General features: G+C 44.8%; 1 protein-coding gene and 1 long non-coding RNA gene across 5 annotated transcripts in view; both read left to right on the top strand.

The window, feature by feature from the left end:
* The window catches only part of LOC310696528, a 131,152-nt gene that overhangs the window by 47,304 nt on the left and 56,350 nt on the right, over window positions 1–27,498 (top strand). The gene's annotated exons all lie outside the window — the stretch shown is intronic.
* On the top strand, window positions 19,870–26,193 carry XPA (XPA, DNA damage recognition and repair factor). 4 transcript variants are annotated; one of them, XM_083481991.1, is made up of 7 exons: window positions 19,870–19,977; window positions 20,610–20,770; window positions 22,120–22,230; window positions 23,009–23,114; window positions 23,530–23,695; window positions 24,950–25,067; window positions 25,825–26,193. In XM_083481991.1, the coding sequence occupies exons 1-7, from the start codon at window positions 19,931–19,933 to the stop codon at window positions 25,971–25,973; spliced, it is 858 nt and encodes a 285-aa protein (XP_083338117.1). In that variant the 5' UTR covers window positions 19,870–19,930; the 3' UTR covers window positions 25,974–26,193. The 4 variants fall into 4 exon arrangements, with proteins under 4 accessions (XP_083338117.1, XP_083338119.1, XP_083338120.1 ...); XM_083481993.1 differs by having other exon boundaries at window positions 19,884–19,903; XM_083481994.1 differs by having other exon boundaries at window positions 19,940–19,977; window positions 20,610–20,821.

Below are 27,498 nucleotides of genomic sequence, written 5' to 3'. Positions count from 1 at the left end.
TCCTTGTTTTCCTCCTCTAAAAACTATGTGCGTGTTATGGTCTGGTGCGTGTTATAGAGCGAAAAATACGGTAATTAAAATCCATCTTCATAAACATATTACTTGACTTCCTCTGATCTCTTCCATCTGAATTTCCTTGTAATTAAATGTAGCAGTTTCCATTATCATTATTTGAGATGACAAGAGTTTAGCCAATAGCAACTAGAGATCTAAAGAAAGAACTCAGCCAATTGGTGTCAAAGGCGTTCCTGATTGCTACCCCCTTTGTGACAGTTAGGCAGCTCAGCCAATCACTGTTACAGACCACATTGCCACCACAAAATCCGATAGTTATATTACCACATCTCTTCCTTGAATCCTTTCGATGTGATTTACACATTTTATTAATGCACAAAATTCATATAGGCCCTACCTCTTCCTGCACAATCTCCCAAGTAACCAACAGCTGCTTAGCTGAAAGAGTCCTTTATTGGTGACTATAGTGAACAACAACAACTTAGCACTGATTAAATGCTCTTTCAATAGTCAGAGAGAACAACTTGCCTGGTGATTTCACCTGTTAGGTTTGAGGCATGGACTGTATAAGCTAAATTTTACTTTAAGTGCATATTTTAATTCCATACTTGGCAGGTGCTGGCTGGAGCTGATGGGAGTTATAGTGCAAAACACCTGGGCAACACCAGGTTGAGGAAAACAGCTCAAGGATCACAGGAGGTGGCAGCCAGAAGGATGGGGAAATCCAAGGGAGAAGGTTGCCCAGAGGCTTATGGATGGGGTATGGCAACTAGCCTGTTCTCCAAATGCATCAACACTACCCCCCCTCCTTAGTTACTAGGTAAGCGTCAGATTGGCTGTGCCCCAGGCGAATAAGCCATCAAGGGCATGGAAGTACAGTAATAGGTACTGTCAGAGCTGCCCGAGGTCCCAGCTCACAAAGGACCAACGCCAGTTCGTTGTTATATACAAAAGTCTTTATTGAAGTTCAGTTTCGCTTTCACAGCCGCAGCGCGCAGCTCTACGTCTGAAACTCTAGACCGCTGAAGCTCCGTCTGAATCTCCTCCCCCCAGACACCAGTTTAAGACTCTAGCCTTGCTCCACCTCTTCCTTTGCTCTTTCCTCCTCTGGCTCCGCCTGTCAGCTGGGGTCTCGCCCTTCCTAGACTCTTCTGACGCTGAGTCCCCTGAGTCTTCCCCCCGCTTTCGGCGGGCTTTAGGACCTGGTTCCCAATCCGGGTTTTCTGCTGTCCCACGCGCCTGTACATTTGAACTTGGCGCGCGTGCCCAGCCGGTAACCTTCCTCCTGACCGTTACACTGCTCCTGTCACTGCTTCCCCCTTCGGGGAGGCTAGCTGGACCTGACCTCCCCTCCGTTCCCCCACTCTCCAATAGAGGCGTGGTCAGCCCTGACTCATCTTCTCTCCCTGCTGGAGGAGACGCTGGCCCTGACACATGGGACTCTTCCCCCCCACTACGCTCTGGTGGGGAAGCTGGTCCTGATCTCCCGCTGCTGCTTTGGGAGTCCCCGCTGGCCCCTTGTTTCTGGTGTGTCCCCCCTGGGACCCCCCTTGCCCTGACCATCGGCGCCTCCTTCTGGGAATCTTCCGATTCGCTGGAGAAGCTCATGGAATCTCTCGGGTCACTGTCATACTCCCCTACGCTGCCCTCAGATTCTTCCCCTTCGCTCTCCATTTCCTCTCTCCCCTGTGCCTCTGTCCCTGAGGCCCTGACAGGTACCATTATTCCCTGCCAGGCTCAGTCTTGGTGGAATAAAGTTTATTCACTTGGGACTACAGTAGCATCCTCTGTAAAGACTGTGCACACACACAACACACCACACCACACACCACAACTCACATATGGCTATACTCTTCAGATTCATTTATGCTGCAGATGTTATTTTGGAACATTACTTGTTTCTTTTTAAAAAGAGGCTACATCAGCATCATACATTTAAAGCATCCCTCTCAACCCTTGGGAAATGCAGTTTCTTAAGGGTGCTGGGAATTGTAGCTCTGTGATGAGTAAACTATAGTCCCTAGATTATTTTTTGCATGGAGTGCTTTAAATGTATCTTCTTCTTCTTCTTCTTTGGCGATCACTCGTAGCTGAGTAAGATTGTCTTCCATGAACACAGTCTTAACAGTGAGTCCGTAAGTGACTGTGGAGGCCAGTTCTGGATCCACACATCCTTCCACAGTGGGGACATCATAGGTTTCCAGGTGGGAGTTGATCATGCTGAAGGTTTGCCAAATGTGCCTTCCTCTAAGCACATTCCTCCCTTTTGTCCTGAGTTTTAGCATCTTCAAAGTCCACGACACCTTTGGTAAAGGCTGTTCTCCAATTGGAACGCTTGCAGGCCAGTGTTTCCCAATTGCCGGTGTTTACGCTACATTTTTAATTTTGCCTTGAGAGAGTCTTTAAACCTCTTTTGATGACCACCAGCATTACACTTTCGGAATAGAGTAGTTGCTTTGGAAGATGATAATCAGGCATCTGAGCAATATGACCAGTCCAACGAAGTTGATGTTGAAGAATCATTGCTTCAACGCTGGTGATCTTTGCTTCTTCCAGTATACTGGCATTAGTTCGCCTGTCTTCCCAAGTGATGTGTAATTTTTTTCCGGAGACATTGTTTATGGACTCTTTCGAGGAGTTGGAGATGGCGTTTATAAGTGATCCATGTTTCACAAGCATACAGTAATGTTGGCAGTACAATAGCTTTGTAAACAAGCAGTTTGGTTTCCCTGCAAATGTCCCTGTCCTCAAACACTTTGCACTTCAATCTGGAGAGAGCTGCACTCGCAGAGCTCAGGCGATGCTGGATTTCGGCATCAATGTATGGTGTGTATACAGCCTCTGTTACTCAGAGTCAAAACTGTGGCGACAGAATAATTTGAGAATGACAACCCAAACTTCCAGTAAAATCTAAAAGGTGTATTTTGCTGTGATTCCTCATGAGTGTAAACTGACATCGCTCTAAATCTTTATAGGGAAAACCCTATGTAGTTTGCATTGGAAATTAGTTCAGCTTTAAACTGGAAGTGCCCAATAAAATCTGCAGTGGTTTTTGCCTCTGTTTCTTTCTATATCTTTGTGCACAGCCTTGTTAGTGGGTGCCGTAACTCAGGATATAACATCTCTTTTAAACCAGCAACAAAACTTCAAACATCTTGAGTGAGCTATTAACAGTTTCGTGCATGAATCAAGGTCTGAAAAACTGAGTAACCCAAAACATGTACTGATCGTGTGACTGTTGTCTGAGGAACACTCCCTCCCGCTCGAGGAGAGGTTTTTGCAGTGACGCAAGTTTGTTGTGATTTCTGACTTTCAGTGCTGTATAAGCTATTCTGAATAGAATGGAATAGTCCTTACAAATGCACATTAAGGACTGTGGATTTTAACAGCCTTAAATTGTATTAAGTACAAATACAGGTATAAAGAACACAGATAAGTATCAATACTCAACAAAGCCCACCGTAGTGAAATAGCGCACTTTCAAAGAATAGCACTATAAATACAGTGGCTGTCTAAGAGCCTAGCAGCATATTACCATACCCTCCAACATGTTCCCATTAAATATAGAAATGTCCTATTCAACAACAACAACAACTTTATTATTTATACCCCGTCCATATGACTTGGTTGACCCAGTCACTCTGGGCGACTTCCAACGTATATAAATACATTAGAAAACATTAAGCATTAAACAACTTCCCTATACAGGGCTGCCTCCACATGGCTTGGGGGTCAGATAACTCCATTTCTCTGATGAAAATAGGGACAATCTAAGGAAAAGCAGGACATTCCGTATCAAATCAGAAACTGGGGTGTCTTCTGTAAATCCAAGACTATCCCTGAAAAATAGGGACTGAAAATAGGGCTTGAAAACAAATTTCTTCCATCTGCTATGGAACATCTGCTGACTCCACTACCTAGTATGTTATCTAGAATTTCCGATTGGCCAAAGTGATTTAAATTTACAAAGCAGGAGCGTGTGTTCCAGTGGCGTAGCGTGGGGGGTGCAGGGGGGGCCGGCCGCACCGGGCGCAACATCTGGGGGGGGCGCTCCACTCGCAGCTCTCTGCCCCTCTCTGCTCACTCACTCTCTCTCACTGCAGTGCTGGCTGTGCGAATCCGATCCAAGCCGCCGGGTCGCCGCCCACTGTGGAGGGGGGGTGCCAGGCGTGTGGTGCAAAGAGAGAGCAAGGGACTATCTGGGGGAGGGACAGTGCAGCGGCCGCCCAGCGCAGCGCTGAGTACGGGAGAGAACCACACCAGACCAGACCAGGCAGCAGCAAGAAGAAGCTGGCAGCGGTGGCAGGTTAGGGGTTAGGGGGTGCAAATTACTTGCCTTGCCCCGGATGCTGACAACCCACGCTACGCCACTGGTGTGTTCTCAAGTTCCTTTAACGAGTGGCTAATGGTGCAGCAATTCTGCACCCACGTGCTTCATTTTATGCCATGTTTGTGGCGCAGTTGCCTGGTGTGCTCTGCAAGCTGAAATTACATTCCAAGGATTAAAAAATAAAATAAAACCAGTTTGATCAAATGCTTGCGAGAGAAGGCACTGTTCCGAACCACTGCACTTATTTGGAGTCAGTCAGACTTCACTAAGTACACAGAAATGTGTATCCTACATTTCAACAGCTGAAACAAGAGGGCTACAGAAAAATGTAGGCGCAGCCATTTCCCCCACAGCCCTCTCTAATTAGATCCTTCTCTCCCCCCTGCCCCCCCAGCCAAAAAAAGTCTCAGAGACAAGCCTATGTCTAATCTCTCTCTAACCAGTCAGTACATGCACTTATCAGGAACCTTGGATCTGGTGAGTTTCACACTTTTCCTTCTCTGGGTGTGTGATTAAATTAAACCTGCATTTGAATTTAGCAGCTATAGTTTTTTTATTAAACAACCCCATCACTTCAAGCTTTTGCACCTAATAAGACAGGCTTCATTAAAGGCATTCAAGGCAGCGGCAACTAATGCCTTCAGAGTGGCTTATGAAATTAAAAAATGAAGGTCTTATATGTATAATAAATATTCATAAATGTGCCAGTCAAACACGTACATAAATATATAAACCACATGTCTGAAGCAGCACGGGAAAATAGCCCTGAAAACCATTTTGACTCCCAAACTGACCAAATGATTTCTCTGCAAAGTCAAGGAAAATTGAAAAGCCTCCCCATTGTCTTTTCATTCACAAATCATGTCTTAAGGGTATGTCTGTGTATGAATAGGGTGAGCCTGTGACCTGGCTCAGGAACTAAGTATTTATCATTACAAAAGACTGGCCAGGCTCCCCAGGGTATCCAATCAAGTAAGCATTAACAGGTGACCTGCCAGACAGGAGGTAAACAATGCACTCAGATTTCTGTTGTAGACCGCCCTTTCTGTGATGTAGGTATGATTTATCGGGGGGGGGGTTGAGCTACACGCCTTCTGTGATGTAGGCTGGATGTTTCTGGGGGTGGTCTTGGACTCCAGGGTGGGCAATTTAAAATGTCTATATAAGGGCGGGCACACCTTCGTTCAGGGTCCTCCCCCTTCTCCTGCGTGTGAAGGGGGCACCCTGTTGCAACAGTTCAATAAAGATCAGGCTTACTAGCTGCTTTGCTTCTCAATATTCTCTGGTTGGCCTCTGCTATTTTCTCCGACCGATGGAGAACCTGCAAAGGACTCTATAAGGGGTCTTGTGTCCCCCATAAGGGAATAAGGGCAGATTTTCGTTTATTACACTTATGACAAAGTGTATATCAAATCATAACTGGAAGCAAGTTACACGAAGTTTGAGTGTCCAAAGCATACCCTGTACTACCCTTACAACAATCCTTCAAGGTAGGTCAGTATTATTATCCCCACATCGTGGTTGGGGCTGGGGAGGTTAAGGATGAAAATGACTGACTTACTTAAGCCCCCTGGTGAGTTAATGGCAGAGACAAGCATCAAAGGAAGGGGTCAGTATATTGCACTGTTTACTCAGACCTAAGTTCCACGGGTTAAACCAAAGAGCCTAGGACTTGCTGATCAGAAGGTTGGCGGTTTGAATCCCTGCGACGGGGTGAGCAACCATTCCTCAGTCCCTGCTCCTGCCAACCTAGCAGTTCAAAAGCACGTCAAAGTGCAAGTAGATAAATAGGTACCGCTCTGGTGGGAAGGTAAACGGCATTTCCGTTCGCTGCTCTGGTTCGCCAGAAGCGGCTTAGTCATGCTGGCCACATGACCCGGAAGCTGTACACCGGCTCCCTTGGGCAATAAAGTGAGATGAGCGCCGCAACCCCAGAGTTGGCCACGACTGGACCTAATGGTCAGGGGTCCTTTACCATTACCTGTAAGTTCCACTGAGGGAGCTTATCTCCAGGTAAGTGTGCATATGATCTGTAGACACGATGGCATACCAGCTCTTTGCACCACCTGGTTGCTAAGAAAATATTATTCTCTCTCATCCCTAAAGGCAGTGGCTTTCAAGCAGTGCGCCGTTGCACCCTGGGGTGCCTTGAATGATGGCCAGGGGTGCCGCGGGAGGAGAGAGGCCAAGAAGAAGAGGCGAGCATAGGAGCCAAATCCAGGGGGCCATGGGTCCTTCGGCACCCACAATCCTGAGGGCGAGTTGGCACCCATGGAGATGAGTCTGGCTGATGAAGAGTCACAGGTGTCTCCCCATCCCCATTGTATCCCAGAACTAGAAGAGACGTGAACAGGGCGGAGGAGAGATTAGCGACACCATGGCGCAGTCTCCGATTGTTGTGGGGGAAGAAACCCTGGAGAGGAGTGGATTTAGGCAGCTGTGGGGAAGTGAAGATCTCCAGTCTTCTTTTATATACAGTGGTACCTCGGGTTAAGAACTTAATTCATTCTGGAGGTCTGTTCTTAACCTGAAACTGTTCTTGTTATTGTATTTTAGTGTTTTGTTGGAAGTTTTGTGGGAAACCCAGCCAGATGGGCGGGGTATAAATAATAAATTATTAGTATTATTATTATTATTTATCTTAACCTGAAGCACCACTTTAGCTAATGGGGCCTCCTGCTGCTGCTGTGCCACCACTGCACGATTTCTGTTCTCATCCTGAAGCAAAGTTCTTAACCCGAGGTAATATTTCTGGGTTAGTGGAGTCTGTAACCTGAAGCATATGTAACCTGAAGCGTATGTAACCCGAGGTACCACTGTGTGTGTGTGTGTGTGTGTGTGTGTGTGTGTGTGTGTGTGTGTATATATATATATATTAGTTTTTTTAACATAACATTTTCAACAATTATTAAACATACTTAAACATACTTTTATATCTTATACAATATTTTTGACTTCCATCAATCACATCTTAAAATTTTCCAATCTTTTCACTTAAGTTACATTTCTTACTTTCACTATTACATTTAAATATCATAACTAATGTCTCTCTTCTTTCTCTTCTTTGCAATATTTCATATATTTCTCCTTACAAAACTTCTTGTAGTCCTACTAGCATAATTTGTTGATTACAGTTGCTCTTCAAATAGTTCTGTAAATCTCTGGTCCCGCAGGTTTCGAATCCTTCCTGTCATTTTTACTTGGTATTATAAGTGAGGATATTAATAGACAGGATGTTAAATTGTCTTTATACGCAACAACGGCAGCAAGAGTATTGTTGGCCCAGAAATGGAAGCAAGAAGAAAAGCAGACAAAAGAAGAACGGCAGACAAAATGAATGGACTACGCAGAAATGAATAAAGTGACAGGGAGATCTCTAGTCTCAGCATCCGCTTCATGGGCGCAAGACCTGCCAGAGATGAGCTGCTGGGCTCATTAGGCCTAACACTCCTGTGCCGATTGTGTTTTCGCTAATAAAGAGTTAATTCCAACTTGCAACCTGGTATTTAATGCTGTCTATAGCTGTCAACTTACAAATTTGAAAATAAGGGACCAGCAGCCTCAAAAATAAGGGATCAGCAGCCAAAATAAGGGATTTTCCAAGCACGGGTATGTTCAACTTCTGAGCCCTCCGAGCCAAAGGCAGAAAGCCCAGCCAGCAGCCAAACAAAACTTCAAGTGGTGGTTCCCCCGGCAAAGGGGATGCAGCAAGGGAAACCACCGTCACCTCTCCGCTGGGAAGCGCTGAGCAAAGGCGAGTCCCCAGGCAACGCGGCCGATTTGATCGGCACAAGGCATGCAAGCTCCACCCTCCCCCAGTCGTTCTTAGACTCCTTATTGGGTGAGCAACGCAGCCAAGCAACACAGTTGGAGCCGGCAGGGAGGGAGGGAGAGGAGCTGCTTCCTTTGAAACCCGGGAAATTTAAGGGACATCATCAATAAGGGACAGCAGCGGGACACAGCGCTGGGATAAAGGACTTTCCCACCAAATAAAGGACGGTTGACAGCTATGCTGCTGGCTCACTCCTGACACTGCGGCATCAGGGGCTGGTGCTGGGTGCATGTGTAGTCTTCTTTTGCGGTTGCCAAGTTGCACACCCCACCCTTTTGTCACCTGCTTTGCCGCAGTCACCAACCCAGTACCCTTCAGATGTTTCGGACTACAGCTCCCATCAGCCTCCTGCCAGCCCTGGTTGACAAAGGCTGCTTTACAGACTGATCAGATGATGAAGAGATGAGAGGGGGCGATTGCATTCCCATCGTCCGCCAGCCTTAAAGCCTCTCAGCTCACAAGCAGCAGAAGCCGTGGGCCTGATCAGCGCCACCTGCTGCTTTGCAACAACAACAACAACAACATTAAAATAAAAATGGCCCTTTGACTTTGCTTCCACTTGGGGGCTGTTTGTGACTTATATGACCAATCTCATGGTTGGCACATTCCCACTAAATAGGACTTTATTTGGCAACATTCATGATTGTCTGGTGCGTTTGGTACCGACATTAACCTTGCATTGCACTATGGAATGTATTTTGTACCACTCATTCTTGTTTAAGCTTTCTGTGATTAGGATAGTTATTATTTTTCTAGCATGCAATTTTATTCTTCCTGCCTTTGTGGCTGTGTTTGCTTCTAGCTTGATGTTTTGTTTGTTTGTGGGGGGGGGGGAATTGTGGGGGGGGGGTCAAAATAAAATAAAGATACCCAGACATAGCAACCAATTGTGTGTAAGGAATAGAGGCTTCTAAAAATGACTTTGGAGGCCAGATATGGAACATGTGCCAGTCTTGCTTTAAAACTATAATTCAGTCACCTTTGGAATAGTGGGTCCAGATGTAGCTACCCACCTAAAAAAGCTGGAAAAGGCACCAGAAAGGGAAATTATAACTATAAAGGCACTGGAATGCATCTGTTTCACACACACACACACACACACACACACACACGAGGATGCCTAAAACACTTGGAACTTCTTAATTTAGAAAAACAGTTGACTAACGTGGCAATCCTATACCAGCCCCATTGAACTCAATGAAGTTTCCTTTTGATAAGAATTCTCTATCTATATCTATACAGTGGCACCTTCGTTCTCCAACTTTATCCGTTCCGGAAGTCCGTTCCAAAACCAAAGCGTTCCAAAACCAAGGCGCGCTTTCCCACAGAAAGTAATGCAAAATGGATTAATCCATTCCAGACCCCCAAAACAGCATTTTAACATGAATTTTACTATCTAACGAGACCATTGATCCATAAAATGAAAGCAATAAACAATGTACAGTCATACCTTGGGTTCCAGACGCTTAGGTTGAGGTTTTTTGGGTTATGGACCGCCAAAACCCGGAAGTCCCGGAATGGGTAGTTCAGCAAAATCTTATAACAATTTGTGAATCCGGGGTGTATGGTTGACATACCACATAAATGGGCACCATTTTGCATAAGATGCTCCTTTTGCAGAGAGGAGAAGGTGAACTCTCTTCTCTGTACGTATTCCCAGACTCAAATTTCCCCACCCAAAGGTGCTATTAGCTTCCCAGAGGATAATACACAAACGTATGCTGTTTCACCTCTGAAATTTGTAGCGAGGGGTAGAGGAGGATCTGTATGGGTGCTAAGTCTGATTGTTTTGGGGTGTTGATCATGTAAAAACGGAATCCTTGGTTTGAATGTGCCCACAGTGAACTTGCCCATCAGAATGGAGAGGCCTTGTGCAGCAGGTTTATTATTATTATTATTATTATTATTATTATTATTATTATTATTATATTTTATAAGGTAGATAACAAACAGAGATAACAATTATAAAAATGGGCAAAATTTAAAAGATGAAAAACAAAACTATAAAATAGGCACGTAGAATGGGCAGTTGCACATGCATTAAAATAACAAAGTCCAAGTAAAAACTATCACAGACCCTCTAAGTGTCCTTATTTTCCAGGGACGGCCCCAGATTTACAGAAGCCATCCCAGTTTCTGATTTGATCCCAGAATGTTTTCCTTAAGACATCCCTATTTTTATCAGAAAAAATGTTGGGGCTATGGAATTATGCAACCCCCGAGCCAAGGAGATAAGTAACTATGCAACCTTTAGAACAGTGTTTCCCAACTGGTGTTCCGCGGCACACGAGTGTGCCGTGAGACATCGGCTGGTGTGCCGCGAGATGCCTGGAGGGAGGCGGGCGAGTCGGGCGGCGAGAGGCGGGGCGGCGGCGGCGAGGAGAGGCCGCGCCTCCTGCTGCTGCCTGGCGCTCCTCCTCGCAGCCGGCAGCGCTGCCTGGGCGCCTCCGCGCGACTCTGCCTCGCTGGGTTTGGTCTCCCAGCAGAGACGGGTCACACGCGCACCTCCCTCCCTCCCTCAGCCTGCGCGGAGGGAGAGCCAGAGAGAGGCATCGCTCCTGCGCGGCGGGAGAGGGAGCAGCCGGAGCGATGCCCCAAACGAGCTGAATTCCGAGCGAGGGACTGAGGGGGGAGGGAAAAAACTTTCACTTTCGTGCGTCCCTCCCGGCGTGACGCTGCGCGCTGACGTCATGGGGCGGGGCTTTAATGGTGGTGTGCCGCGAGATTTTTTTTCAGTAAACAGGTGTGCCGTTGCCCAAAAAAGTTTGGGAAACACTGCTTTAGAAGACATCTGAAGGCAGCCCTGTATAGGGATTTTTAAAATGTTTAATGTTTTATTATTCTTTTATAGATGTTGGAAGCTGCCCAGAGTGACGGGGGTATAAATGAGGTATAAATAATACGCTGTTGTTGTTGTTGTTGTTAAAAAGGATGTCCCTGTTTTCACCAGAGAAATGTTGGAGGTTATGCCAACTTTTTCAGATCATCAAGTGCAGCATCAATCTGTTTCACCTCTGCTAATAGTTAAAAAAAAGGTAAAGGACCCCTGGACGGTTAAGTCCAGTCAAAGGTGACTCTGGGGTTGCAACGCTCATCTCGCTTTCAGGCCGAGGGAGCTGGTGTCTGCCCACAGACAGCTTTCTGGGTCGTGTGGCCAGCATGACTAAACTGCTTCTGGCATGACAGAAACCATGACGGAAACCAGAGCGCACGGAAATGCTGTTTACCTTCCCGCCACAGTGGCACCTACTTATTTCCTTGCAGTGGTGTGCTTTCAAATTGCTAGGTTGGCAGGAGCTGGGACAAAGCAACAGGCTCTCACCCCATCGCAGGGGTTCGAACCGCCAACCTTCTGATCGCCAAGCCCAAAAGGCTCAGTGGTTTAGACCACAACACCACCCGTGCCCCTTTTCCTCTGCTAATACTGGGGCAGTGATGTCATTCCACAGGAGAGAGGGAAGAAGTGTAGCTCATGGTACAGCAGATGGACACTAAAAAAATCTCTGAGGCGACACTCACAAAAGCGGAGTCCCTAACCAGGCTGTTTTGTTATCAATGGGAAGGCTTGAGGAAGTCAAGATTGTTCACAAAGACTTGGTGTTGCATCTTCTCGTGGCAGCAGCATGCTCAAGTTTTCTTGGCATGACTGGTTTGAGATACTGGTAATATGGGATGCAGACTCTGCAGCAATACAACAAAGTCCTAAAAGACAGGGCCGGATGCGACAGTTTTGCTGTTTTTGAAGCACCTGTATGTTAACAAGAACTGTCTCTAGCATCTCATGTCAAGCTATGGAGAGTACTGATTCAAAGTAACACCTAAAATGTCCTTCCTAAAGAGAAAGAAACCAAGAAAATGTAGCGAAATCTGTAATTTAAACAACTTCATTTTGAATGGTCCACAGTCATAATTGTACTCTGTGTTTTTAATTTGAATTTTTTTTATGTTACAGAAATATAAAATAAAAGCATGAGTGGTGTTGTTTTAAAAAAGAAAAGCACACTCCCATCTCTATTCCCCTTTTGACTATCAAGCAAAGGGAAGAGCAAGACCCTGGGAGACTATAGGAATTGGACTACAATGGTACCTTGGCTTTCGAACGTCTCCATTAATGAACATTTTGGTTTTCGAACGCTATAAACCCAGAACTAAATGCTTTGGTATTCAAACACGCCTCGGAAGTCGAACAATGCCAGGCAGTTTCTGTTGAGTGCAAGCCTAGCTGTTGGCTATTGGGTTTTCGGTTTTTGAACGTTTCAGAACTTGAATGGGCTTCCGGAATGGATTATGGTCAAAAACCGAGGTACCACTGTATTTCTGTTGCGTAGAGGGTAGCATTTTGCTGTGAGATTTGGAAAATACACGCACGGATCTCTTTTGGTGTCAGAGTAAACTGAAGTGAATCCCGAAAAGAAGTGATGCTTCTGTCATTTGGGGAAATGCTTTAAAATTGTTGTTGTTTATATTGTATCATAAGTAGCGTTTAAGGAAAAGGGGGGGGGGAGAGAAATTATCTGTCCCCAGAAGCTTGCATTCTACATTTCAATAATGGAGGACAAAAAAGGGATAGAGGAAGGAAGGAAAAGATAATAGTGACAAATTACTGAGCAGTATAGGATTGGAAGAGTTAAGTATAACAAGGGATGGGCAAATGCCAGGACGAACAGGGTAAAGTAAACACAGCCTGTCAAGTTATTAGTCACTTCACTGATATAATTATTGCGATCATGCTCTTTTGTTTTCCACATGTGCTGAATTGATTTTGTTTAAAATAAAAGTTCAGCAATCAAATGCATACAACTCGCAGACCAATCATGTAGTCAATAACCTAGCTTTTCAGAGTCATGTAATTAAATGTTTCTCCTTTTGTACACACATGCTGCACCCTCTTTTGTGATGAGGTGCGTTGAAATCATGGCAGTCTCTGAGAGGACCACCCAGAGTCAAACGGAGGAATGCTTTCACACAACTGACAGCCTCTGGGCTGCTGTTTTTTCATGTTCCTTTCAATCTGTCATTCATAAAACAATAGATTCCTGTACTGGTGGCAAAGTTCAGTTTTCTGCTTATTCATGCTGTTGACAAAAAAAATAACCCAGCCCCCAAAACCCTACATCAAGATTCGGGGAGGGGCATTTTTCCAAGGAGTACTTGAATGGGGTAAGATTAGCCAGCTACTAATTTATTTTCTGAAGTTAGGCCACAGCTGTACTCTTCAGAATTGCAAACAAAGGCCACACTTCAGCAAATCCACAAACTGCTAGTCAGTGTTTTGCACATGACAGTGTTGATATGTTGGAGAGGCCCAAAAGATGTTAGCAGATAATATGGCCTGTCGCTTTTCTCAGCTTCTGTAAGACCTCCCCTCCTGGTCTTATTGGCTTAGCCCATACATTATCAACGTGGTTCTGTTGATCCGCTGTTCTGTTGATACCACTGCATTGCTATCCCCTAATTTTATGTTTGTATTAATTAAAGGAATAAGTGTATTCCTGTCTGCTAAGAGCAAGGATGCGGAAATCCATCATCCTCCAGTTGTAGTACAGCAACATCTGGAGCAGCAGAAATTCCTCATCCCTTGCAAAGAGCTGCAGGATAGCTCTGTGCTGATGGATAGCTGAGTTGGTTAGAATGTGGTGCTGATAATGCCAAGGTTGTAGGTTCAATCCAACGGCATATTCTGCATTGCAGGGGGTTTGGTCCCTTCCACCCTTCCAACTATGATTCTATGAATAGTATTTAGCTTATTCAGACTTGGGGCCTGTCTTTTATCGAAACTTGTACATAGTACCCACATTTAAGATTTTTGCCACTGCATTTGCTTGTCTCTCCCCAACTTTTCTTTCTTTAAGAACACCCTAAAGAAAAGGAATGGGAGGTGATGCAGTTGACATGCTTCACTGTAGACCACATCCCAACTCACAAACTGAAAACTTGTGTTCTAACTTGATCAGTTCCTCAGGAAAGGAGAAAGAAGGAAGGAAGGAAGGAAGGAAGGAAGGAAGGAAGGAAGGAAGGAAGGAAGGAAGGAAGGAAGGAGAAAGAAAGAAAGAAAGAAAGAAAGAAAGAAAGAAAGAAAGAAAGAAAGAAAGAAAGAAAGAAAAGCTTCTGCTACCTTCCAAAAGTTTCCTTTTGGAATGTGGGATGTAATCCACTGGGAGCAGTCAAATACAACATTGCTTGTTTTGCTAGAGTGGACATGCAAGGGAATGTTTGGTCCAGCCAGTTAAAACTTCCTGTTCCTCCTGGCCTGGAACATCCTTGCTTGCATGTGACTAGTGGGTGGGCCAGGAAAATATTAGAACCCAATTCAATCTGGACAACCCAGATTGAATTGCACGTTGTCTTAAGAAACTCACACGAATTTGCAACTAGTTTCCTGCTGTGTAAAGGGGAATGCACTCTGCTAAGTAAAGGAAGTTGTGAAGGATATGAATAAACAATATATCCTCTCCTGCAACCCTGAACATTCCCACATGGAACTGCCATTGGGGTATACATATGTGATTTCTGAAAGAAATGAGCTTAAAGTATAAGCTCATTTGGAAATCTAAAGATTTCATTCATACAGAATACTCTGAGAAATAAAGCCTGGAATTGATTAGAAGCCGCATCATTCATGATGGTGTTTGATGCCACTAAAAACAGAGAGGAATGGCTTATGCCCTTGGTCCTGATCTTGCGAAGAGTTGCTGTGTTCCATCGGCCTGGGTGTCTCTGCTGGACTGTACCACGACCAACTGCAAGAGGGGACCAAAGGTCTGAATTATCTCTCTTGCTAAAAAACAATAACACAAAACCTCCCACTGCGGATGTGTGCCTGGTCTACTCACACATCATGTTAGGGAGAGGGCCAGGATCCTGTGGATGCACGTGGATGTCAGCTCCTAGACCTTGGGGTATAGAAAAAGCGTAGAATGGGGTTGTTTTTGTTTGTTTTTTTAGCAGAATGCCTGCATTTCAGTACCTGTGTGGCATTTTGTCACAGTGCCCAAAGAGTTTTGGTCTAGGGAGACTGAAAGGCAATCTTTGGCAGCAGCGATCCGACTAGAAAATCACAGCTTTCTTACTTCCCGGATTACCAGCTGACAAGGAGAGCGTGCTGAGTACTTTGGTGGCAGAACAGCAAGCAGTGACGCAAGGGTTCGTGTGTGTGATGGAGAGGGAGGGAACGGTACAAGTGAATCCCAGCTTTTACCTGACTCAACCTCCTGCCACTTTCTTGTCCAGAGATGTCGAAGCACCTCCCCTGAACTACTGGAAAGTGATTACGCTGGGATGTAAAACCCTGTTGAATAACAGTAATAATAATGACGAGCCACACAGTGGTGTTTTTTTCTTTTTATAAAAAAGACACAAGGCATGCTCACATCCTGCCATGTCCTCCTGTCGTCTCCTGTGATAATAACAAAAATAACAAACTTGCATTAAGGTTGCCTGTCAGGGAAGAGTGCCAGGTTTTTTGCCCTTGAATATTTACACTTCAATTTTACTCGCATACCTCGGCTTTGCAGGAGCTTTCAACACTTGACGTGCTTCCTTAATTGCCCATCTATCAGCCAAGTTCACAGACAATAGGTGGGAGATGATAAATGAAGCAGAAAGACAGCAGAAAGACTACAAAATGAGCCTTCCCACCAGGTGGCAAGCAAAGCCAAAATATATTGGAATAGGCACCGTTTATTTATCTTATTAATTCAATTTCTAAGCCATCCTTCGTCAACTGTGATCACAGGGCAGTTTGCTGCAGAGGCACCAGCCTTAAAACAATAACTTTCCATAAAATAACATGAAAGCAATAACTAAAAGTAAGTCATCTTAGCAATACCAGAAAACAGACCTCTATCAATCTATAGCTGGCCAGGTCAAATCGACTTTTTCCAAAATCCCAGGTGAAAAGGTATGGCTTCAACTGGCACCAAATTGACAGTGATCCCAGTTGTACCTCCAAGGGAAAGGAGTTCGATAAATTAGGTGCCACCACAGAGAAAGCCCTATCTCATGTCTTCACACACTGGCAGGACATCAAGAAGGGCTTCCCCTGCAGATCTTTATATATGTGGGCAGGCTGCTATAGGAAGAGATGCTATTTCAAGTATTTGGTTCCTAAGTCACTTAGGGCTTTGTAAGTTAACAATGAATTGGGCTCAAGAGCATACAAAGTGTGACCAGAATGTTCAGCGAATGGTCACAGAAATCGGACAGCGAGAAATATTTGAACACACATATCTTACAGGTCTTCAAAGTAGGCCCCCTCTGATACAATGCAGCATTGACAACGTTCGTAGAACTGTTGAAAACATTCTGGAGAAGTCCTCTTTTTGTACTGCTTTCAGTTCCCTCATCACAGCAGTGACGTGTGAAATGTTGGAAAATCTGTGTCCTTTCAGTGCAGATTTCAGTTTTGGAAAAGAAAGAAATCTGGTGGGGCCAGATTGGGAGAATATGGAGAGTGGGACAACTCAATAACCTTAGTAACGATTTCACGTGGAAAACGCAATTCCTCCCCCATCTTTCAGATAGACAAACGCCGATCCCACATCAATAACTCACGAACTCTGTCGTCATTTGCCGCCGTTCTGCTCGTCAACGGTCTGCCAGATTGAGGGTCATCTTCAATGGTTTGCCCCCCTTCACGGAAACGCTTAAAGCACTCATACACTGTCTTTCAAGTTACAGCTTCATCTCTGTACACAAATGTGAGCATTTCGTGGGTTTCTGATGTTGATTGTATGTTCGAATATTTCTCGCTGTCCGATTTCTGTGACCATTCACCAAACTTTCTGGTCATATCTTGTATAAACGATCAGTACAGATCCTGCAGAATCCATACTGTATAACTCTGATGAGCAGAACCACTCAAAATTCTGCCAGTTGCTGGTTCTGAACTGCTGTTGTTATTAATTTAATTTTTTTTAACCTCCCCCCCCAATTTCACAGAATTTTTTAAATGTTTTCTCTGTGCAAATGGCACATAAAATCTGACTAATAATTACTGAAACCCTATATGGCAGGCCAAGTTATTATTAATAGTAGTAGTACGAGTAGTAGTAGTAGTAGTACCCCATCTGACTAGGTTGCCCAAGCCACTCTGGGTGGCTTCCAATGTATATAAAAACATGACACATTATGTAATTATGTCATTAATTCCAAAATAACTTAATCCACATGTTGGTGACGCTGGGACTTTTAAGGCAATTTGCACTCTGAACCCAAAAACTGTAGTTGAAAACATGTTCCATTGACATCAATTAGAGTAATTTCCAAATTACCTTTTTTTTGCTCTATAAGACTCACTTTTTCCCTCCTAAAAAGTAAGGGGAAATGTGTGTGCGTCTTATGGAGCGAATGCAGGCTGCGCAGCTATCCCAGAAGCCAGAACAGCAAGAGGGATCACTGTTTTCCTCCTCCAAAAACTAGGTGCATCTTATGGTCTTATAGAGCAAAAAATACGGTACCTTTCTGGAAGCCAGAAAGAAATGCCATTATGTTGAATGGGAATAAATGAGGTTTCATTAAAAATCTGGATCATTTTAGTTCACATTGAACTGCTGGTTAGTATATGATCACCATTAAGGTACACGAGTAACACTGTCTGATTACAAGCATTCATGTATTAGAATACTGTACTGATCTTATGACCCATTGCATTTGAATCCCTATGTCTGGATCTTTTAAATTCAGTACTCTCAACTTCCAGTTTAGTCAAACAATGTGTTTCCTCTCACCTCACGTCAGGTCAAACAAGAACAAACAAAAAACTTCAGTCCTAAATACAATTGCTGTCCATTCCAGCACCAATTTTGCTCCTGAACTCAGTGAAACTTACTCCCAACTAAATGGGCACAGGGTTGTAGTTTAAGGCTATTATACCATCAATTCTACATTTGTATGAAAACTGATGTACAATTCCACAATGCTTTTAGCGCACTCTGCTGTCTGTTGCCATGAGTGCCACACATTTGTTTTACCTTCCTTGCCCTAAGCTACTGAAGGTAATGGGACCCTTTATATGTCCAGCTGTCCTTTGTCAACAACAAATTGTCGCTGTTTTTTGTGTTTAATATATGCTATATGGTAATTTATGGACCTAATAGGTATGTAACACCATTTGCACATACATAATGTAGGCATCCTATACAGTGGTACCTCGGGTTAAGAACTTAATTTGTTCTGGGGGTCCATTCTTAACCTGAAACTGTTCTTAACCTGAGGTACCACTTTAGTTAATGGGGCCTCCTGCTGCCGCCGCACAATTTGTTCTCATCCTGTAGCAAAGTTCTTAATCTGAGGTACTATTTCTGGGTTAGCGGAGTCTGTAACCTGAAGCGTCTGTAACCCGAGGTACCACTGTGTATAGAAATGAGCAAACCAGTGATATTTTAGGGAGCAGGCTAGCAGGTGGGGCCCATTATTTACATCAAGGGAGCCTAAACAACACAAGACACCGTTGCTGTATGTAGGTTTTATTTTATTTGTTTTTTTTATCTTATATTTTGGAAATGTACATTCAGGTTTTTTCCCTTTAAATTTTTTGGGGGCCCCCAAGAGAGTGGGGCCCTAAGCTATAGCTTATTTAGCTTATACGTAAATCCGGCACTATAAGGTGGCCATCCAACCTATGGACCGTGTTTCATAGAATCATAGGACTGTTGACTTGTAAGGGATCCCGAGCGAGGATCATCTAGCTCAGACATAGGCAAACTTGGCCCTCCAGATGTTTTGGGACTACAACTCCCAGCATCCCTAGCTAACAGGACCAGTGGTCACGGATGATGGGAATTGTAGTCCCAAAACATCTGGAGGGCTGAGTTTGCCTATGCTTGATCTAGTCCGACCCCTCCATCCAATCTGAAACCATGCTTTACAAAAAGTGCTAGTAGTTTTTACTGCTGCACCATCTTTTCTTGACGGTGGAGCCCTTCTGCTGCTCAAGCGCAGCCATGGTATGCTCTTGATTGATACGGCTCTCATTTGTGCCTCAAAGTGTTGTTGTTGTTTAGTCGTTTAGTTGTGTCCGACTCTTCGTGACCCCATGGACCAGAGCATGCCAGGCACTCCTGTCTTCCACTGCCTCCCACAGTTTGGTCAAACTCATGCTGGTAGCTTCGAGAACACTGTCCCACCATCTCGTCCTCTGTCGTCCCCTTCTCCTTGTGCCCTCCATCTTTCCCAACATCAGGGTCTATTCCAGGGAGTCTTCTCTTCTCATGAGGTGGCCAAAGTATTGGAGCCTCAGCTTCAGGATCTGTCCTTCCAGTGAGCACTCAGGGCTGATTTCCTTCAGAATGGAGAGGTTTGATCTTCTTGCAGTCCATGGGACTCTCAAGAGTCTCCTCCAGCACCAGAATTCAAAAGCATCCATTCTTCGGCGATCAGCCTTCTTTATGGTCCAGCTCTCACTTCCATACATCACTACTGGGAAAACCATAACTTTAACTATACGGACATTTGTTGGCAAGGTGATGCCTCTGCTTTTTAAGATGCTGTCTAGGTTTGTCAGTGCTTTTCTCCCAAGAAGCAGGTGTCTTTTACATTTTAAAAAAAAACACCACACACAAAACAGGCCTCTGAGTATAAACGAGGAAGTGGCGTCTCTAGGGACGGCCGCCTCTATACTTTCGCACTTCTACAGTCACGGAAGTAGCCGAGCGCTTCTAAAGGGACGGCTTCCCTCCAGGAGCATGCGCACACAGCTTCAAGAAGCCAAGCCTTTGTGTGGGCAGGTAAGGGTCCTTTTTCCGGTCCTGTTGATGTTTTCTTCTCGCTTTTGCAGAAGGGCTGAAAGCGGCTGGCAAAGGCAAGTCCACTTTCCCCCTGCAGTTTGATCTGGGCTGGAGTATGGTTTGTTGGGTTTCGTGGTTGTTTCTGCTGTTATTCATATTTTGCATATTTTTTTTAAAAAAAATAAAAAATCATGCTTTTATTTGATATTAATATTTTGATATTAATATTTTTAACCTCTTATTACGTGGCAATTGCTCCATTTTGTGGACTTTTCGATGTGTTGTACTTATTGTTTGTGACTGCTTTGCTTTTGTAATTGCGTAATTCCCCCCCGTGCTGTAAGCTGCTTTGTGCATGGCCTCAATTATACGAATAAAATGATGATCTACCGGTTTGGTAAGCGCAAAACAAGCATTTGCTTTCAGATCTGCTGTTGGGACAATTGCTAGGAAAGGCCTCGTTTCACGGTGCAATTCCACACCCTCTTCTACCTGAAAGTCCCACTGAATCAGGGTGGATTCGATTTAAATCAAATCGATTTAAATCATGATTTAAATCACTACTCAGTAAGACTTGATTTGATTTTGATTTTTTTACAGAAAGGCATTCCTGCTGGTATGGAGCAGTCAAGTAATTTCGTTGTCCCCGAAGGGGGCAATGACCATAAAGATATTATTATTATATTATTATTACTAACCTTTCTAGGTTTCCGTCTCTGAATCCGGCCATGGAATCTTCTACTCCTGAAGGGGAGAAACCCGCACTCTCTGCCGCGATGAGGGCAAAGATAGAGCGGAATCGCCAGCGGGCATTGATGCTGAGGCAAGCAAGGCTGGCAACTAGGCCCTACCCTCCTACCGGCGAAGGTTCGCTTGGCACTGCAATGTAATACACGATGGTCCAGGTAGCTTGTGCAGGTTAGCCTCCAGCTGGTCAGAGAGGCATGTGGATAGGGAAGAGGGAAATCTTAGAATTTTGGAATGCGAAGGGACCTCCAAAGCTCATCTAGTCAAACCCCAGCAGTACAGGGTTGATGTTGTGGCCAATTCTCATGCTTTTCGACCTTGGGCTTGCCTCTGAGGCTTCTGCAGTCTGAGCCAGTTGTGCAATTTAGGGCAGTTCATAAAAAACTTTTTTTAAAAAAAAGCCTGCTCCAAAGGTCTTATCTTACTACACTAGGGATTATATAGCCAGATCTGAAATTTCACGCACATCAGTTAATATCTTGACCCTGCTCCACTGAATTGAAATTTCAGCCTTCACGACATAGGAAAACGGCCAAGTAAACAGCTATTTTCTTGAAATTTCAGGCCTTTGGAGCAGGCATTTTCAAAAAAAAGTTTTTTTTATGAACCACCCTATTGTGCATATGGCTAGCAAAAGTATACTGGAAAGTAAAAGGCACATTACGATGGGAAGTTGTGGGTTTCCTTTGTGGCTGTGTGATGCTGAAGTCTGTGAGCTCCTGAAGGAGGCTAATGCAGTGCTCCTTAAAAACATTCAAGCAAGAAGGAAAGCCTTCAATCGGTAATGCTACAAAGCAGAAATCTTAGGTGGTTGCCACCAGCTTTGGAGTTATGATCCAGGGATAGAAAATACCTGGGGTGATCCTTGATGTCGACAACCCAAAAGGAGTCCTTTCAGCGACCTCAGGCCCATCTTCCTCGTTAGTTTTAGCAGTCTAATCCTTCTTAAAAGTGAATGGGGATCTCTAAATGTATAGAGAGCCAGTGTGGTATGGTGGTTAGTGTCAGACTAGGATCTAGGATAGGCCTTTGGACTACAATTCCCATCATCCCTGACTACCGGTCCTGCTAGCTATGGATGATGGGCTATGATAGTCCAAAAAACCCAGTTGGAGACCCAAATTTGGGAAATCCTGATCTAGGAGACCAGGATTCAAATCCCCAAATGGCCTTGAAGCTTGGCCTTGGGTCAGTGACCAAGCCTCAGCCTGACCTACCACACAGGGTTGTTGTCAGGATAATATGGAGAGAGAGAGAACCCTTGGATGAAATATAGGATATAATAGGATATTAAAGCAATGCAATAATAATGTATTGGATTTCAATAGATACTCCCTTTTTTTTGGATTGTGGGCTGCTTCTTAACATTTGAGCAAGGTTAGACATGGCTGCCTCACCTACCCATAGACTTTATTACATGAGTGTCAGGTACTGATTGCAAAGTTTATTTTTGTTGTTTGTCTCTGCAGGCAGTTCCAAAGTGAAAGCGCCCCCAAAGATAATCGATACTGGGGGAGGATTCTTTCTTGAAGAGGAGGAGGAAGAGGAAAACACAGCACAGAAAGTTGTGCATCTCCCTGGTAAATATGGCAGTGAGGAAATGGCTGCTGTTGTAGTTAGTGGAAGGTGCCATGATAGGGGAAAATGGGACCTGAGCCAAAAGCGAAATTCCTTACTTGCAGAGACATAAAAATACTTGTCTGAAAGGCTGGTACAAGCACACATTGCAATGTGTTCTTCTAGAAGAGCTGATGAACATTACAGTGGTACCTTGGGTTACAGACGCCTCAGGTTACAGCCTCTGTTAACCCAGAAATAGTACCTCGGGTTAAGAACTTTGCTTCAGGATGAGAACAGAAATCGTGTGGCAGTAGCGGGAGGCCCCATTACCTAAAGTGGTACCTCGGGTTAAGAACAGTTTCAGTTTAAGAACGGACCTCCATAACAAATTAAGTTTTTAACCCGAGATACCACTGTATTGTGCATGAGTTCATAATTATCTAACAGTCTGGTCTTGCAGGGCTGGGAATGTAAAGAATGTTAAAAGGAATATGAAGGCTGCATGCATAAATACTATATTTAGCTGCAGGACAGAGTCAGAAGTCCTTTTATTCTTCTTTCTTTCTTTCTTCAGGTTTTCCTTTTTCTTGTCTTTTCTCCTTTCTGCCTTTGTTCTTTTTTAGACTAAGTAGCTGTTTTATATCAGTGCATTATAAAAAGATACTTTGCAATGGGTATTTTTTGTGTAGCTCTGAATAAATATCAATAAATAAATTTAAAATTAAAAAAATACTTTTGCTGTCTTGAATGCACTTTAACAGCTAACGCCCTGTTGTTGTTTATTCTTTTTTTAAACAGGGCCTGTGTTAGAATTTGATTACATTATTTGTGAAGAATGTGGTAAAGAATTCATGGATTCCTACCTCATGAACCACTTTGATCTAGCAACATGCGATAATTGCAGGTATATAGCAAACAAAGAAAGGGGGAAATAATGGCTTGTATCCAATGCTGACCTTTAAAGCCCTAAACAGCCTCGGTCCAGGAGCATCTCCACCCCCATCATTCAGCCCGGACACTGAGATCCAGTACTGAGAGCCTTCTGGTGGTTCCCTCAATGCGAGAAGTCAAGCTACAGGGAACCAGGCAGAGGGCCTTCTTGGTAGTGGCACCTGCCCTGTGGAACGCCCTCCCATCAGACGTCAAGGAGATAAGTTGCTATACAACCTTTAGAAGACATCTGAAGGCAGCCTTGTATTGGAAAGTTTCTAATGTCTGATGTTTCAGTGTGTTGTTTTGTATTCTGTTGTAAGCTACCCAGCGTGGCTGGGGAACCCAGTCAGATAGGCAGGGTGCAAGTAATTGTGACCTCGTTTCAGAGATGTTGAAGAAAAGCATAAACTCATAACAAGGAGTGAAGCCAAGCAAGAGTATCTTCTGAAAGACTGCGATTTAGACAAGAGAGAACCGGTGCTAAGATTTATTCTGAAGAAAAACCCTCATAATCCGCGATGGGGTGACATGAAACTTTACTTAAAGCTACAGGTACCGAACTTTCTTCAATAATGTGTGATCTCTCTATAAAAAAACACCCAGTTTTTATTTACAGTAGGGAAGACAAAATGCAGGGTGTGACCCTCCAGAAAAGGTAATTGGGTACCTGGCAGTGAAAGAGCAGTGGTGGTTTCACCCACGAGACACCGCCAGGTGAGGCTGCCCTCATGCTCTGGTCCTCAAACTGAGGGAAAAACAAGTTGCGAAGTGCTGGAGCTATTCAGCTTGTTTTTCCCTTAGTGCCCGGGCACCAGTGGAAGTAGATAAATAGGTACCACTGTGGCGGAAAGGTAAACCGAGTCCCTCTGCCGCTGGTGCCCCGTGTGGAGGAACAAAATGCATTGGCTCACTGGAATGAAATTGCCAATACTCCTGCCAAGCAGCTGAGGCAGTTTCACCCCAGCGCTTCACGGGACTGGGCCCATTGCAGCTTGTTCCTCACTTTGCTTTTCAACATCACAGTGTTTGGCTGGTGATACATCACAATGCTGAAAAGCTGCCATCGCCAAGCCCTATTCTGAACACTTAGGGACACGGGTGGTGCTGTGGGTTAAACCACAGAGCCTAGGACTTGCCAATCAGAAGGTTGGCGGTTCGAATCCCCACGACGGGGTGAGCTCCCGTTGCTCGGTCCCTGCTCCTGCCAACCTAGCAGTTTGAAAGCACACAAAGTGCAAGTAGATAAATAGGTACCGCTCCGGCGGGAAGGTAAACGGCGTTTCCGTGTGCTGCTCTGGTTCGCCAGAAGCGGCTTAGTCCTGCTGGCCACATGACCCGGAAGCTGTACGCCGGCTCCCTCGGCCAGTAAAGCGAGATGAGCGCCACAACCCCAGAGCCGGCCACGACTGGACCTAATGGTCAGGGGTCCCTTTACCTTTACCTATTCTGAACACTTGTGTACATTCCACAGCATCCCCTCCTTCACATGCAGGGATCCCTTCTACATGTTAATTCAGAAGGGCAGCATTGTTATAAATGCCTTTGCTGGATACAGGTTATGTGTCTAGTTTATTAAATGTCACACTACTTCTGTACCGACATGAATGAAACTAATGAGTGGGTATCTGCATAGTTTTGTGTCGCATTTTTATAGTGTGGAGGGAAACAGAGGAATTCCCTTGGAACAGATCCATGCAGGCTTGAGGCCTACACAGATCAAGCCTCTGGGCGTAGACCACAGTGCGCTGCAACAGAGATCAAACTCCGAGACCGCTTTTTTGTTTGTTCAAATGTCTTATTCTGCAGGTGATCAAGCGCTCTCTTGAAATCTGGGGTAGCGAAGAAGCGTTAGAAGAAGCGAAGGAAAGCAGACAAGACAACAGAGAGAAGATGAAACAAAAGAAGTTTGATAAGAAAGTTAAAGGTGAGTGTGAATTGAGCATTCTCTTCACCACACCACCCCACAAACCTACCAGTTAAACAACAGGTGTCTTCATCTTCTAGCACACTGAACGGCTTACTGGGTACTTGGACAACGCGGGTGGCACTGTGGTCTAATCCACTGAGCCTCTTGGGCTTGCTGATCAGAAGGTCGGCAGTTTGAATCCCCGCTACGGAGTGAGCTCCCATTGCCCTGTCCCAGCTCCTGCCAACCTAGCAGTTTGAAAGCACACCAGTGGAAGTAGATAAATAGGTACCACTGTGGCGGAAAGGTAAACGGCGTTTCCGTGCACTCTGGTTTCCATCACAGTGTCCTGTTGAGCCAGAAACTGTTTAGTCATGCTGGCCACATTATCCGGAAAGCCTTCTGTGGACAAACACCAGCTCCCTCGGCCTGAAAGCGAGATGAGCGCCACACCCCAGTTGCCTTTAACTGGGCTTAACCACCCAGGGGTCCTTTATCTTTTTACCTACCAGGGGGGCGGGGAGGGAGTTAGTCCCATCTATGGGATAGTTTCTCTGTTAATTTGGCCCTCTGGAATATTTCAGTTTGGTATAATTGTTTTGGAACTTGAAATGTTGGGAAGACTTCTGCAGTTTTTCTGCCCCTACAAATTCTGGATTACAATATACAAATCAGGGGTCCTGGTTGAAAGCAGGAGCCAATCTCCAGGACACAAAAGAGAAACTTGGAGGCTTCTGGTCTGCCTTGAATAATTTTCTTCTTCATTTTGTATTAGAACTGCGCCGAGCTGTAAGGAGTAGCGTATGGAAAAAAGATACAAGCATTCATCAACATGACTACGGGGCTGAAGAAATGATAGATGAAGACCTGTACAAGAAAACCTGCACGACGTGTGGTCATGAATTAACATATGAAAAAATGTAGTATGTTCTTAGTGTTACATTAAAATGTACCTTTTGTAATTTTTTTTAATCCAATGAACTAAGTTCTCAGCGACTTTTTTTACACGCAGTCTTCCTCATCCACAATTGAAATGCAGTGTTAAAAATCTGATTTAATGGGAGAACTGTGCAGCCTGCTGAATCATGTAAGCATTGAATTGTATTGTGTATCACTGCTAATAAAATAAAATAAGTGAAAACAATGGTATTCTCATCCCTTTATCTTTCATTGCACATTATCTTCAGTAATTCCTGCTGGATATTCTAATAGCGTGATACAAAGTGTTAAGACTTCCACTGGGTGTACATCCCAATAGCATTTTGTTCATTTGGGACTAAAGATGCTACTGAAGTAATTTACTAGGGCATGGTAAGGTAAAGGTAAAGGGACCCCTGACCATTAGGTCCAGTCGTGGCAGACTCTGGGGTTGCAGCACTCATCTCGCTTTATTGGCCGAGGGAGCCGGCGTACAGCTTCCGGGTCATGTGGCCAGCATGACTAAGCCGCTTCTGGCGAACCAGAGCAGGACACGGAAACGCCGTTTACCTTCCCGCCAGAGTGGTACCTATTTATCTACTTGAACTTTGACATGTTTTCGAACTGCTAGGTTGGCAGGAGCAGGGACCAAGCAACGGGAGCTCACCCTGTTGCCGGGATTCGAACCGCCAACCTTCTGATTGGCAAGTCCTAGGCTCTGTGGTTTAACCCACAGCGCCAGGGCTTGGTAATGCTCTACAAAAGTTGGAATTACAGGAAGTGGCCCCCCTTAAATTATGCACGTGTATGGTTTCTAGTTTTGCTGTAGAGGAAAAGCCAGCAGATCCCTTCCCTTAACCACTTGAGATCTTATTTAGCCAGCAGTCCTTAGCACACTTAAGTACATGTAACTTTCATTAGTTAAAATGAAAGCTGAGAAGCAGCAGCTCAAGTGCGAATCCAGTGGCATCTCACATACGTACACAAAGCAGTGATTTTATATCCACCACAGCAAGGGCTTTTAAGCCAAGACAATCTCAAGCTTTTCAGTAAGAAACAACTTAAATGGTGAAGGCATTCAGTAACGAGGTGTGTAGAGAAACCAGATGCAAATTAAGTGCTTGGGGAAATTAATCAGAGAGAAATGGTTCTGTGCAACAAGGAAAGGTAGGAACATCTAGCAACACTTGGGACTGCAAATACTGATGTACACTCCTGCGAGAATGCCTCAGGAGGCAAACCTCTGAGACAAGTTACATAATTTTGTTAGATCACAAATTCATTCTGAATCCTTTAAGACAGTGTTTTTCAACCACTGTTCCGCGGCACACTAGTGTGCCGCGAGATGTTGCCTGGTGTGCCGCGAGATGTTGCCTGGAGGGAGGCGGGCGAGTTGGGCGGCGAGAGGCGGGGCGGCGGCGGCGAGGAGAGGCCGCCCAGCGCGGGGCTCTCGCCGTCTGCCTGCCTGGCTGCCTGCGAGCTCGGCGGGCAGCACCTCCGTCCGCAGCGCCCGCCTCGCGGCTCTCATTCC

The sequence above is a fragment of the Podarcis liolepis genome (genome assembly GCF_965112155.1).
Source record: "Podarcis liolepis genome assembly, chromosome: 17".
Taxonomy (NCBI): domain Eukaryota; kingdom Metazoa; phylum Chordata; class Lepidosauria; order Squamata; family Lacertidae; genus Podarcis; species Podarcis liolepis.
The sequence above is the reverse complement of the archived record's forward strand: the minus strand, read 5'-3'. Positions and strand labels throughout refer to the sequence as shown.

Bases quoted from the DNA above. Each gene is read 5' to 3' on its own strand.
- XPA (XM_083481991.1), top strand. From the start codon at position 19,931: ATGTTTTCTTCTCGCTTTTGCAGAAGGGCTGAAAGCGGCTGGCAAAG. The intron at 20,771-22,119 runs GTTCGCTTGGCA...TTGTCTCTGCAG, and splicing joins CTACCCTCCTACCGGCGAAG to GCAGTTCCAAAGTGAAAGCG. The intron at 22,231-23,008 runs GTAAATATGGCA...TTTTTTAAACAG, and splicing joins GAAAGTTGTGCATCTCCCTG to GGCCTGTGTTAGAATTTGAT.